The sequence below is a fragment of the Capra hircus genome, chromosome 26, assembly GCF_001704415.2.
Source record: "Capra hircus breed San Clemente chromosome 26, ASM170441v1, whole genome shotgun sequence".
NCBI classification, from domain to species: domain Eukaryota; kingdom Metazoa; phylum Chordata; class Mammalia; order Artiodactyla; family Bovidae; genus Capra; species Capra hircus.
Genome location: NC_030833.1, coordinates 17,252,711 through 17,267,430, shown reverse-complemented (window position 1 = coordinate 17,267,430; position 14,720 = coordinate 17,252,711). Strand labels below are relative to the sequence as shown.

The window sequence follows — 14,720 nt, the reverse complement described above, 5'->3', positions numbered from 1 at the left end:
CAGGCAACCCAAAAGTCCTGCTCACAGGGGTAAATCCTTTATGGTGTCTTCATATAATGAATCACAGGGCAACTGTCAAAAGTGTATGAGAAAAGTCTTTGATGTGGAAAAACACCAACACAAATAGAGTATAAAAATAAGGTGCAGATGGTATGTATGATATGTTACTTTTTATGAAAAACGGAGATGAAAAGAGCCTGTATTTGTATTTGTTTATATGTGCATGAAGAAACTCTGGGGGCGTTTGTAAGAGGCAAAGAGCAGCAGTTTCCCATTGAGGGAAGGAGTGGGAACTGGGCAAATGGGGCACAAGTCCAGGGGAGGCCCATTGGTATAAATGTCTTTATACTTTTGAACCATGTGAACTGACTCAAAAATCAAGTAAAAATTTAAGAAGGGCATTTTGGTTTGGAAAGCTGTGAATGAGAGACTAGTCACATACAGGTGGAGGAAGGAAGTGGTTTTCCAAGATGACATTCCTGGGTTAATCCTAGAAAAACCTCTAGGATTTAGGAGCAAAAGGGGCTTTTAATGAGAGCAGATTTTTTCCAGAAATGACATGTCATTTGTGAGGAATGAGCACATTATCTTGGACTTCAGGCCATCTTGCATGGTTATAGCTGACATCATTCTGTCTAGATACCGATAGCCGGATGTTCCAACTATAAAGTCAATCCATTGTGGACTCTCAGAGGCTCAAGGCCAAAGGCTGCTGAATCTCTGCCCTCCTCCTCAAGGGACCCTGCTTTTTAAAGGAAGTGATTCCTTGGGGGAGTTTTGCTAGTTTTTTCATGGAGGAAGAGCCATAAAGATCAAACACTGTTGACCTTTAAATGGATGTAGTATGTCCTGAAATGGGGGGTCTGGAGATCCCAGTAGACGACAAGTTGGAAGAGAAGAACTTCACGGATTATTAGAGAATGTTTCATAGATGAAGATACAGGCTCAGAGAGGCTAAGTGACTGCTTAGGGTCACACAGCTCTCAGCATGGAAGAACGGGGGGGCTCTTGAGTCTCAGCCCAGCACTTCACATTCTGCTTTCACAGTCACATAGGCCGTGGACAGCTGGTGACATGGTGGGGTGTGTGTGTGTCTCTTTACATAGAAATTCAGCATCCTCAAAGAGCGTAAGGAAACTGTGACCTAAAAAAACAGTATGGCGGTTTTGGGAGCAACTCTTCCAACCCACAGTTGCCCAGAATTCAGGGAATTTAATGTTGCCAAACCACATTTAGAATATGGAATTTTTAAGGTGGTAGTGAAGTTGCTAAGTAGCATCGCTCTTTGCGACCCCATTTACTGTAGCCCGCCAGGCTCTGTCCATGGGATTTCCCAGACAAGAATACTGGAGTGGGTTGCTATTTCCTCCTCCAGGGGATCTTTCCTACCCAGGGATCAAACCCACGTTTCCTGTATTACAGGCAGATTCTTTACCACTGAGCCACCAGGGAAGACCTAAGTTTTGTTTTTTTTTTTAGGGTTAGATATTGGCGAACTAGACAGTGCCCACAACAAGGAGACAGGATAGTGAGAGGCCTGGGCATTTTCATATGAGGGAACCTGACTGTCACTGTCACTGGAAGGAGGGTGCCGAGTGGCTCTGTTTTATTAACAGGTCAAAGTCTGGGTGTTGAGCTAAGGAGTTGGTGTCTTTTTTTTGCAAGCAAATGAGTGCCTCCACCTCCAAGCTGCTCAGACTTGCTGGAATTGCTAGTTGAAGAAAGATTTTTGCATTAGGGTGATTTCAGATGCTTCAGTCTGACCTGTGGCTCCAGGTTTGTTATGTTTGAGCTGCATCTTAGGTGTCATCGTCTTGTTATTGGGCTTCCCATGTGGCACTAGTGGTAAAGAACTTGCCTGCCAATGCAGGAGACTTAGACACAGGCTTGGTCCTGGGGTCAGGAAGATCCCCTAGGGGAGAGCATGGCAGCCCACTCCAGTATTCTTGCCTGAAGAATCCCATGGCCAGAGGAACCTGGTGGGCTAGAGTCCATGGGGCCACAATCGGATACAACTGAAGCCACTTAGCACAGCATGGCATGTCTTGTTATCTCCATGTACTGAATACAAGGAATTTGACTTGCACTTTATTTTACTTTCTGGGAAGAAATTTTCAAGTAGCTATCAATTAAAGCTTTTTATGGAGGCTCTGTTTTGAGGTGGATTTAAAGTGTTTGAAGTCTCCTCTCAACACTTGCACTGAGAAGTTCACTTCCTGGCTCTAATATAATGACTACAGCAGTGATTACAGCGTGGTGAGAAATCGGGAGGGGCTTGCTTCTGAGCATACAGTAAACTGAAGATAAAAGGTAGCTATTTTGCTCCCAAACTGCCAATTAAATTAAATGCCTTGGCTACTGACTCAAGCTGTTTCTATCTTGTTTTGAAGTTGGTTCCTTCCTGTTTAAGTAAATACACCGAGCTGTTGGTCTCAAGGGAGTCTTTTTTTTTTTTTTAACCAATTCATTCACAGGGTTCAAAACAAAGGCATTCAATGAAAAGTATCCCTCCCAGTCATGTATTTTCTATTTGCCCAGTCCTCCCTACCCCCACCCCTGCTGTCTTGAGCATCCTTACAGAATTACTTCATGCAGATAGAAGCACTATGAATATATATTCTAATTTTTGCCATTTTCATACAAAGGGTAGCATGCTTATACAGTTTCATCTCTCACCTCTTTCTCCTCACATTATCTTGAAAGTCTTTCCTATCTAGGTAGTTAGGTAATATAGGTATTAATATAAGCATATATCATTTTTACGTGTGTCCCAGATGGCTCAGTGGTAAAGAATCTACCTGCTGATGTAGGAGATGTGGGTTTGATCCCTGGGTAGGAAAGATCCCCTGGAGGAGGAAATGGCACTCCAGTATTCTTGCCTGGGAAATCCCATGGACAGAGGAGCCTGGCAGACTACAGTGAGTGAGCATGCACAAGCGTGCATTTTTATAGCTGATTAATGTTCCATCATAAGAATTTACCAAGGTTTAGTTAACCAGTATGTGTGTGTTAGTGGCTCAGTTGTGTCTGTATTTCCTCTTCTGTGATCTCGGTTCATATTCTTGGCCTATTTTTCTGTCGGATTGTGGATCTTTCTCATATCAGCTCCTAGACACTCTTTATGTATTGGTGAAAGTAACTTTTTGTCTCTGACATGAGTAGCAAATAACTTTTCATTTGTCTTCATTTTTTTGGTTGCATTATGACATTTTTTTGCCCTGTAGAAGTTTTCTTCATAGAGTCAGATTCATCATTTTTTTTCCTTTACAACTTATGGACTACAAGTCGTAGTGATGTCTTTGTTCCTTTGCAATTACAGAGGAATTCTCCCAAGTTTTCTTCTAGAACTTTTACGGTCCCACTTAACTCATGAATCCATTTGCAAGCTTTCCTCTATTCTTTTGCAGATGGCTGTCCAGTTGTCCCAATATATCTTACTGATGGCACCATCTTATCCCGTTGGTTTGAGATGCCCTAATGGTTTCAGTTCAGTTCAGTCGCTCAGTCGTGTCCGACTCTTTGCGACCCCATGAATCACAGCACGCCAGGCCTCCCTGTCCATCACCATCTCCTGGAGTTCACTCAGACTCACGTTCATTGAGTCTGTGATGCCATCCAGCCATCTCATCCTCTGTCATCCCCTTCTCCTCCTGCCCCAAATCCCTCCCAGCATTAGAGTCTTTTCTAATGAGTCAACTCTTCGCATGAGGTGGCCAAAGTATTGGAGTTTCAGCTTTAGCATCATTCCTTCCAAAGAAATCCCAGGGCTGATCTCCTTCAGAATGGACTGATTGGATCTCCTTGCAGTCCAAGGGACTCTCAAGAGTCTTCTCCAACACCACAGTTCAAAAGCATCAATTCTTCAGTGCTCAGCTTTCTTCACAGTCCAACTCTCACATCCATACATGACCACAGGAAAAACCATAGCCTTGACTAGACAGACCTTAGTCGGCAAAGTAATGTCTCTGCTTTGGAATATGCTATCTAGGTTGGTCATAACTTTTCTTCCAAGGAGTAAGCTTTAATTTCATGGCTGCAGTCACTATCTGCAATGATTTTGGAACCCCCAAAAATAAAGCCTGACACTGTTTCCACTGTTTCCCCATCTATTTCCCATGGAGTGATGGGACCGGATGCCTAATGGTTTATCATGTGCTAAATTCGAGAGAAAAAGGGTCACTTCTCAGAAACTCCTTCCTGAGGTTCTCTACTACTAGGCTTTCCTGTGTCCATCCCACATGCCCACCCAAGACTTGTCTAACCCTAACCCAAGACTTGTATTTCTTCCTGTTTAAGATTCCCGGCAGCTCCTCCTCAGAACTTCTGGTGGGAGGAAAGTCGATGGGCTGTGCTCCCTGCAAGCAGATGCAGCTGGCCAAGTGCTTTGATCCCAAGCACCAGGCCTGCTAAGGGATCAGCAGTGAAGGAATTCACATAGCAAGAAAAAGTCAGCATCGTTGTTTAATTATGAATCACTTGGCCCGTCTGCAGTCTTGGCCAGAATTCATTGTGAGATGAGTAACTGAATATGTAGTTTCTCCAGGACTTGAGAGAGCCAGTGACTAGGTGCAGGGGTTAGGCCCTCAAGAGGAAACTTAAATGTTTAAACCCTTCTCTGCTTGACACACTAATCTTAAGAGTCCAGAGAATGACTTTACTCACAGTTTCCCTTCTCCTGTTTTGCAAGGCGTTGGATTTTCTCCCGTGGCCTTCTGAATGAGGATGCAGAATCAGGAATCGCCGATGGCTCTCACTTCCTCTGCTACAGAGGAACTTCAGCTCCAGTAGTGCTTGTCTCACATTAGGGAATTGCTTGGCCCCCAGTCTTACTCTGGCTTGGAGATCTGGCCTTCCCCTAGTTTAGCAGGAGGAGGCCTGGAAGGGTGCCCCCTCAACCAGGGATGGGTGTGCAGTGGCTGTGATTAATGATGGGCCACCAGTTGATGGTGGCTGTGATTAACTTCTGGTTGGGCGTTTTGCTGGAAGCCTGTGCTGGCTGCTGAGGAGACAGTCTATATATAACAGGCTTGATGAAGTTCATAGGCACCAAGTCCAATGGCCATGTTCTTTTCTTTCTAGCCCTGGGCCAGGTCTGTATCCTCTAGTTTCTCTGGCAGTAATTATGGGTATGAATAGCACCTCTGTGGATTAAATGAAATGTGTTGAGAAGGCTTAAAAGAGTGCCTACACCTGGAGATAGTAAGTGTGAGCAGAGACCCTAAAGTGCTCAAAACTTCACCCAGAGAGGTGTCGAAATGAGGGTCGAATTGGTGGTGGTCAGTGCCGAGCACAGGCATGTTTGACTGTCTCCTTCCAAATTCTCCTCCCTGTCTTTGGAACTTTCTTTCCGGGAGATCACAGAAATAGCAGCACTGGTATTTGCAAGTGGGCAGGAGGCAGGGTCGTTAACCTTTCTCGTCCCTTCTCTCAGGGATGTTTGTGACTTGATCCCGCTCTCAGCCCCTGGGCCCTCTGTCTCCCACTGCAGGTCAGGGTGGGAGCCGTCCAGTTCAGTTCCGCCCCTCGTCTGGAATTCCCCTTGGATGCCTTTTCAACCCAACAGGAAGTGAAGGCAAAAATCAAGAGGATGGTTTTCAAGTAAGTACAATCAGATACTGCTGCAATTAGAGCAATGCTAGCTGCTCTAAGAATTGCCCTTGAAGGGTTGTGCCTGCTCTTGACTGCACAGAGAAAGAGAGGGCTGTGGCCCAGCTTCCAGAAGCCAACGGGTGCACAGTGGGTAGTAAGAATTCCCTGCTCAAAGCTGCCTCTTATTACATAATGTCTAAGGTGGGAACTTAAATGCAAGTTAAGAAAAAAAAAAAAAAAAAAGGGAAGTATTTGCTTCTCTTGTATGTGGTTGTCAGCTGGGGGAAAGGTCTAGTGAGGGTGGGGACAGATTAAGAGCATGAGGTGGTGGGAAGAATCCTGGGTCCTTCTCCCGGTTCTCTCCCTGCTGAGACAGGATGACTCACCACACTTCTTGGAGCCTCATTTTTGTGACCCAAAAAGAGTTAGCAGTCTTCTGTTACTGAAAGCACTTTAAGAATGATGACTTGCTCTTTATGTGCTCATACACATTCTATAAATATATATATGTAGTGGGTCACGGGCTTCCCAGGTGGTGCCAATGGTAAAGAACCCGCCTATCAATGCAGGAGACACAAGAGATGCAGGTTCGATCCCCGGGTTGGGAAGATACCCTAGAGGAAAGCATGGAAACCCACTCCAGTATTCTTGCCTGGAGAATGCCCTGGACAGAGGAGCCTGGTGGACTACAGTCCACAGGGTTGCAAAGAGTTGGACATGACTGAAGTGAGTTAGCGCACACACACATACACACACACACACACACACACACACACACACGATGGGTCATGATTTTAGCCACACTACAAGTCAGCTGATGTGTGTATATGTACATACATATATGTATATATTTTATGTATACATAAAATATGTATAATTTATGTATGTGTATTATGCATATATGGCTATATGGATATAAACGTGTGTTATTCACACACACATATATATGCATACACATATTTAGTGTTCTTCATAAGCCCTCACAGAAGAACGCCTTTATTGGTCACTTGCTACTTTGATCTCTGAATCTTCTTTGGTCTCTGCTGCCCTCACGCTAGTGTCTACTGAATCTTGTTCGAGTCCATGGTCCCATCCAGGTCTACCTGTCACCTCCACTTGCAAAGGCCTGAGCTCTGAGGTCGGTTCATCACTCTCAGGCCTGTAAGTCCACAGGGCTCTCAATAAGCCAGAATCTCCACACTGGGAACGGAGAGACCTCCAGGGATCCTACAGGTCCCAGAGACCTCCAGTGACTCTTATTTTAAAAACTTATTTTATGTTGGACTGTAGTTGATTTGCAATGTCATGTTAGTTTCAGGTATACAGCAAAGTGATTCAATTATAAATGTGTCTATTCTTTTTCAGATTCTGTTCTCATTTAGGTTATTGTAGAATATTGAGCAGAGTTCCCTGTGCTATACAGTAGGTCTTTGTTGATTATATATTTTAAATACTTTTTTTAATATATATTTTAAATTTCTTCAGAGAAATGTCCCTTTAGGTCTTCTGCCCGTTTTTTATATTGGATTGTTTTTCTTTAATTTGAGCTGCATGAGCTTTTTATAAATTTTGGTAATTAACGCCTTGTAGGTTGCATTGTTTGCAAATATTTGCTCCCATTCTATGAGTTGTCTTTTCATTTTCTTTATGGTTTCCTTTGCTATGGAAAAGCTTTAGAATTTAATTAGGTACCATTTGTTTATATTTGTTTTATGTGGGTCAAAAAAGATATTGCTGCGATTTATACCAAAGAGAGTTCTGCCTATGTTTTCCTCTTAAGAGTTTTATAGTATTCAATGTTACATTTAGGTCTTTTTGACCATTTTGAGTTTATTTTTGTGTACAGTGTTAGAGAATGTTCTCATTTCATGTAGCTTTCATGAAATTTTCATGTAGCTTCATGTACATGTAATTTCTTTTACATGTAGCTGTTCAGTTTTCTCAGCACCATTTATTGAAAAGACTGTCTCTTCTCCATTGTATAGTCTTAACTCCTTTATCATAAATAAATTGACCACAGATTTATTTCTGGGCTTTCTATTCTGTTCCATTGATCTATATTTCTGTTTTTATGCCAGTACCATACTCTTTCGATTACTGTAGCTTTGTAGTACGGTCTGAAGTCAGGGAGCCTGACTCCTCTAGTGTCATTTTTTTTCCCCTCAAGATTGTTTTGGCTATTTTGGGTCTTTTGTGTCTCCATTCAAATTTTTTTTTTGGTTCTAGTTCTGTAAAAAATGCCAAAAGTAACTTGAATTGCATTGAATTTGAATTGCATTGAATATGTAGATTGCCTTGAGTAATATAGTCATTTTGATTATATTGGTTCTTGATTAATATTGATTCTATTCTTCCCATCCAAGGACATGTTATATCTTTCCATCTATTTGTGTCAATTTTTTTTTCTTTCATCAGTGTCTTATAGTTTACAGAATCCAAGTCTTTTGCCTCCTTAGGTAGGTTTGTTCCTAAGTATTTTATTAATTTTGATGTGACGGTAAATGGGGTTGTTTTTTTAATTTCTGTTTCTCATCTTTCATTGTTAGTGTATAGAAATGCAACAGGTTTCTGTGTATTAATTCTGCAACTTTACAAATTCATTGATGAGATTTAGTAGTTTTCTGGTAGCATCTTTAGAATTTTCAATGTATAATATTGTATCATCTACAAACAGTGACAGTTTTATTCTTCTTTTCCAATTTGGATTCCTTTTCTTTTTCTTCTCTGATTGCCATGGCTAGAACTTCCAAAACTATGTTGAATAAAAGTGGTGAAAGTGGACATCCTTGTCTTGTCCCTGACCTTAGAGGAAATGCTTTCAGTTTTTTACCACTGAATATGATGTTGGCTGTAAGTTTGTCATATACAGCCTTTATTATGTTGAGGTAAGTCTCCTCTATGCCCACTTTCTGGAGAGTTTTCATCATAAATGGATGTTAAATTTTTCATCATAAATGGATGTCAAATTCTACATCTATTGAGATAATATGGTTTTTATTTTTCAATTTGTTAAAGTGGTGCATCACATTGATTGATGTGAGAATACTGAAAATCCTTGCATCCCTGCACTAGATCCCACTTGATCATGGTATATGATCCTTTTAATGTATTGCTGGATTCAGTTTGCTGGTATTTTGTGGAGGATTTTGATGCCTATGTTTATCAGTGATATTGGCCTGTAATTTTCTTTTTTTGTGGTATCTTTGTCTGGTTTTGGTGTCAGCGGGATAGTGGCCTCATAGAATGAGTTTGGGAGTGTTCCTTCCTCTGAAATTTTTTTTGGCCGAGTTTCAGAAAGATAGGTGTTAACTCTTCTCTAAATGTTTGACAGCATTCACCTGTGAAGTCGTCTGGTCCTGGACTTTTGTCTGTTGGGAGTTTTTAAACCATAGTTTCAACTTCATTACTTGTTATTTGTCTGTTCATATTTTCTGGTTTTTTATGACTCAGTCTTGGGAGATTGATCTTTCTAAGAATGTGTCCATTCCTTCTAGACTGCCCATTTTATTGGCATATAGCTGCTTGTATATGTCTCTTACAAGCCTTTGTGTTTCTGTGGCATCAGTTGTAACTTCTCTTTTTTTCATTTCTAATTTTATTGATTCAAGCCCACTCCCCCCCCCCCTTTTTTTTTCTTGATGAGTCTGGCTAAAGGTTTATCAATTTTCTTTTCAAAGAAACAACTTTGAGTTTCACTGGTCTTTTCTATTGTGTTCTTTGTCTCAGTTTCATTTATTTCTGCTCTGATCTTTATGATTTCTTTCCCCTACTAACTTTGGGTTTTGTTAGTTCTTTTCTCTCTAGTTGCTTTAGGTGTGAGGTTAGGTTGTTTATTTGGGATTTTTCTTGTTTCCTGAGATAAGATTATATTGCTATAAACTTCTTTCTTAGAACTGCTTTTGCTGTGTCCCATAGGTTTTAGATCACCATACTTTCATTTGTCTCTGGGTATTTTTTGGTTTCCTCTTTTATTTCTTTAGGGATCCATGTTTTTGTTTGATAGCATATTCTTTAGCCTCCATGTGTTCATGTTTTTTACAGTTTTTTTTCCTTGTAGTTGATTTCTAATGTTATAGCATTGTGGATGGAAAAGATGCTTGATATAAGAAAATTTACCAAGGCTTACTTTGTGGCCCAGCATGTGATCAATCCTGGAGAATATTCCATATGCAGTTAAAAATAATGTGTATTCTGCTGCTTTTGGATGTAATGCTCTATAAGTATCAACTAAGTCCATTTGGCCTAATGTGTCATTTAAAGCCTGTGTTTCCTTATTGATTTTATGTCTGGATGATGTGATGTCCATTGATGAAAGTGGGGTATTAAAGTCCCCCATTATTTTTGTCACTGTCAATTTCTCCTTTTATAGATGTTAGTATTATATATTGAGGTGTTCCTATGTTGGGTGCATATATATTTACGATACTTATATTTTCTTCTTGGGTCGATCCCTTGATTATTATGTAGTATCCTTCTATGTCTCTTACAGTGGTCTTTATTTTAAAGTCCATTTTGTCTGATATGAGTATTGCTACAGTGGCTTTCTTTTGATTTCCATTTGCATGAAATACTTTTTTCCATCCCTGACTTTCAGTCTGTATGTATCCCTAGATCTGAAGTCGGTCTCTTATAGACAGCATACATATAGGCCTTGGTTTCGTATCCCTTCAGCCTGTTTGTATCTAATGGTTGGAGCATTTAATCTATTTCTGTTTAAAGTAATTACCCCCACCTCTGCTGGAAACCCTCCAATACCATCAGGTAGGTCTGGCCCAGGCTCTTAGGAGGTCACAGATTTTGTCCCTGGGATCTGGTATGAAACCTTGTGTGCACCCTCCAAGAGTGGAGTGTCTGTTTCCCCCAGTTCTGTGGCAGTCTGCAATTAAATGCTGCTGGCCTTCAAAGCCAGATACTCTTGAGTCTCCTCCTCCTGATGCCAAACCACCAGCATGCAGCTCAGAACTTTGACTCCAGTGGGACAGCCTCTATAATACAATTATTTTTCAGCTTGTGGGTCTCTCACCCAGTGGGTGTGGGATTTGATTTTATCATGATTGCACTTTTCCTACCGTCTCGCTGTGGCTTCTTCTTTGTCTTTGGATGTAGAATATCTTTTTTAGTAGGTTTCAGAGTTTTTTGTTGTTGTTGTTGATGGACTTGGACTCAAATGACTCAGCCCTGCTCTCACGTGAAAAGTTATGCCAGTTGCAGTGACTGGTACCAAAAGGCACTTTATAGAGGTCACTGTGTACCTCTCCCAGCTCCTTATTTTATGGAGGAGGATACTGAGGTTGAGAAGGAGCAGGCAACTTGGCCAGGACCGCAGAATCACACTGCTCATCCAATAGGCCCCATGGAACTGTCCTTTCTCGCCTCTCCTTGCCCTCTCCTCAGCCTCTACCTCCTAACACTTAGTTGAGCCTCTTGTTAGCTGTGTTGAAAGTCATACCTAAGGGCTGTCATTCATGACCCATGACATGCAGAGACACATTGAGAATGTGCCAGATGAAGACACTGGGGTGAGAAAGATGCCTCTTTACATGTCTGAACAAGGTCAACTCTTTGGGGATGTGAACAGTTAGCACTTCTGTATCCCAGGACGACTGTAAGACGACCAACCAGGACAGGAGGCAGTAACTGGATTTTTGGCGAAGGTTGCAGGGTCACTGAGGACACTGAATGTTGAGACACTCTTATTATTCAGAACAGAGGAATGCTGGCTGACTGGGAGTGATGACCTCCCCAGGGCACTTTACCCTTTTTCTTCAGTGGAGTTTGAAATTCTGCACTGCTGAGCACAGCTATGCCCCAAAACCCAGAATACTTGCCTTTCCAGACCAAGGCAGTCCCCTAAAAGTGTGTCTTGAAATGGCTAAGAAACCACTATGACAATCACCTTATTGCTATTTTGTGATAACTTTGGGAAATATTACAAGCAAACCTTCCAATGTTGTACCTCGTGATAACCTAAAATCAGAAAATCACAGCCAGAAATTGGCCTCCGAATGCTTAGAACTCTGGCCAAGGGGACTGTGCAAGTCTGTTCCATCATCTGATTAATTTCATAATTACACAACTCTGAGTTTTCTGTGATTTAATTTTTTTGGACCCCATCTGTAGCTTTATCAGAGTTGTAGTATGTTTAAATAGCTCTACAGAAATAGCACTCACCACATTACTTTAGCACAAAGCCTTTTATAGCAGCTGTGGCTTATTTCAAGCTACATTAACATTTAAACATAGTTTTTAGAAGAGATAAAATTATAAAACTTAAAAAAATATTATTTGGTGTGTGTTTTTTTTTTTTCATAAAACTGCATTATTTCCCATGTTGAGCCCTTTTATGGTTATATAACAAACCAGTGAACTTGGCTGTTATAATGTAGTAAATTAGTTGCTAAAACAGGGTTGCCCCACCCCTGGTCATGGACGAGTACTCGTCCGTGGCCTGTTAGGAACTGGAACACACAGCAGGAGGTGAGTGACGGTCAAGCTTCATCTGTAGTTACAGCCACTGCCCATCACTCACATTACCACCTGCGATCCACCTCCTGTCACATCATCAGGTGCAGAGATTCTCCCAGGAGTGTGAACCCTACTGTGAACTGCGCATGTGAGTTCTAGGTTGCATTCTCCTTATGAGAATCATCATGAAACCATCCCCCCACCCCCCAGCCTCAGTTCATGGAAAAATTCTCTTCCACGAAACGTCCCTGGTGCCCAAAAGGTTGGGAACCACTGCCCTAAAAGAACACATTTAGCTAGATTCCAGGATTTTTATCCACTGCCAAGACCAACAACACCAAAAACTCCTGTGATCAACATCCCAGTGCCTTCAGTGAGTGTTCTTATGAATTATTTTTTGAAGTCTGTTCCATGCACTACCTGCATCAGAATCATGGCGGGTGGTGGAAGGGAGGCAGGTTTAAAATGCAGATTCTCAGGCCTGATTGCACATCTACCAGTTTGGACTCTGGGAAGATGGAATCTGGGAATCCACATTATTAAGTCGCCTGAGGGACTTTCGTGCTTGCTAGAATTTGAGATGAACTCAAAAGATAAACTTCTTGAAATAGACTGCTAGGTGGTCATTATAATGACCAGTGATGGAGTGCTTACTAGGTACCAGGAGGCATTTAACCCTCAAACAGTACTGTTACTTTCCCTACTTTAGCAAGTTTAACAGGAATCTCAGGCTATGTAACTTTGCCGAGTTTAGCTGGTCAGTATACCACAGGACTTAGTATCTGTGTCCTTGTTCTTGATCAGTCTGTGTGTTGCTCTCATAAACAGCAGTCCATCTGTGAACCTTCATTTTCTACCTAGTTGAGTCCCATTGGAGAGAAATTAGCAAAACATTAGATTTGGGACTCAGACCTCTAGTTCTGGAGCCAGATGCTGAGCTGAGAACAGACTCAGTGAGGAACGCTCCAAGAAATAAGGAAAGTGGAGGCAGCAGGGTTTCTTCTCACTTGCTGGGGGTCAGAGCTTGGTAGGCTGGAGTTAGTGGGTCAGGCGCAGGAGAGGGTGACTGGCGCAGGCATTTGTGTGCTGAGCGATGTGGAGGGTGGACACCACAGAGGCCAATGGAGTAGTGACCTGGGCCCTCCTGTCCTTGAAATTTAATTTCTCTCTGGCCACAGGCTGGTGACTCTGAAGAGGGGGCCCAGACCCACTCTGAAAATCAACCATCTAACCATTACTTCTTTTCCTATGGGTTTAGTACTTTCAGTTCAGTCGCTCAGTCATGTCCGACTCTTTGCGACCCCATGAATCGCAGCACGCCAGGCCTCCCTGTCCATCACCAACTCCCAGAGTTCACTCAGACTCAGGTCCATCGAGTCCATGATGCCATCCAGCCATCTCATCCTCTGTCGTCCCCTTCTCCTCCTGCCCCTAATCCCTCCCAGCATCAAAGTCTTTTCCAGTGAGTCAACTCTTCTCATGAGGTGGCCAAAGTACTGGAGTTTCAGGTTTAGCATCATTCCTTCCAAAGAAAGCTAAGCGCCAAAGCATTGATGCGTTTGAACTGTGGTGTTGGAGAAGACTCTTGAGAGTCCCTTGGACTGCAAGGAGATCCAACCAATCCATTCTGAAGGAGATCAGCCCTGGCATTTCTTTGGAAGGAATGATGCTGAGGCTGAAACTCCAGTACTTTGGCCACCTCATGCGAAGAGTTGACTCACTGGAAAAGACGTTGATGCTGGAAGGGATTAGGGGCAGGAGGAGAAGAGGACGACAGAGGATGAGATGGCTGGATGGCATCATGGACTCAATGGACCTGAGTCTGCGTGAACTCCGGGAGTTGGTGATGGACAGGAAGGCCTGGCGTGCTGCAATTCATGGGGTCGCAAAGAGTTGGACACGACTGAGCAACTGAACTGAAAGTACTAAACCCATAGGAAAAGAAGTGATGGTTAGATGGATGACAGAGGAAGGGCATGTTTTCAGGAGAGAAAGCTGAGGCTGGCTGAGAAAGTAAGGCTGCAGGGTCACAGCCAGAGGCTTGTGGGAATCACCACCAGGGGAAGCCACAGGGAGCTCCTGGCTTTCAGTGAGAAATGTTTTGTGACCGTTTGGGCAGTAGTACAGTCAGGGTCAGCAAACCTTTTCATCAAAGAGCCATACAGTAAATATTTTAATGCTTTGCTGGCCACATGCTCTGTGTAGATAGCACATAAATGAGTGGGCACCCGTTTTCTGTGCCCATTTGCCCCGAGGCTTTAATTTGCCAACCCTCTCAAAGGAATGACCATTGGCTTTGAAATCAGCCTGCTGCTGCCAAGTCACTTCAGTCGTGGCCCACCCTGCACGACCCCATAGACGGCAGCCCACCAGGCTCCCCCGTCCCTGGGATTCTCCAGGCAAGAACACTGGAGTGGGCTGCCATTTCCTTCTCCAATTCATGAAAGTGAAAAGTGAAAGTGAAGTTGCTCAGCCATGTCCGACTCTTTGCAATCCCATGGACTGCAGCCTACCAGGCTCCTCTGTTCATGGGATTTTCCAAGCAAGAGTACTGGAGTGGAGTGCCATTGCCTTCTTCAGAAATCAGCCTGACTGAGTTTAAACTGCAGTTCTGACCTCCACTAACCGTGGAGAGGCAAGTTGTATAATGCGATGGTAAGAACTTG

The 14,720-nt window shown here is 42.7% G+C and overlaps 1 protein-coding gene across 2 annotated transcripts in view; it reads left to right on the top strand.

Moving 5' to 3' along the window:
* Nucleotides 1-14,720, top strand: part of VWA2 (von Willebrand factor A domain containing 2) — a 51,463-nt gene that overhangs the window by 14,117 nt on the left and 22,626 nt on the right. For both annotated transcript variants that reach the window (XM_018041457.1, XM_018041456.1), the window contains exon 6: nt 5,489-5,598. In XM_018041457.1, coding sequence (XP_017896946.1) covers nt 5,489-5,598 — 110 coding nt within the window. The remainder of the gene's footprint in view (nt 1-5,488; nt 5,599-14,720) is intronic.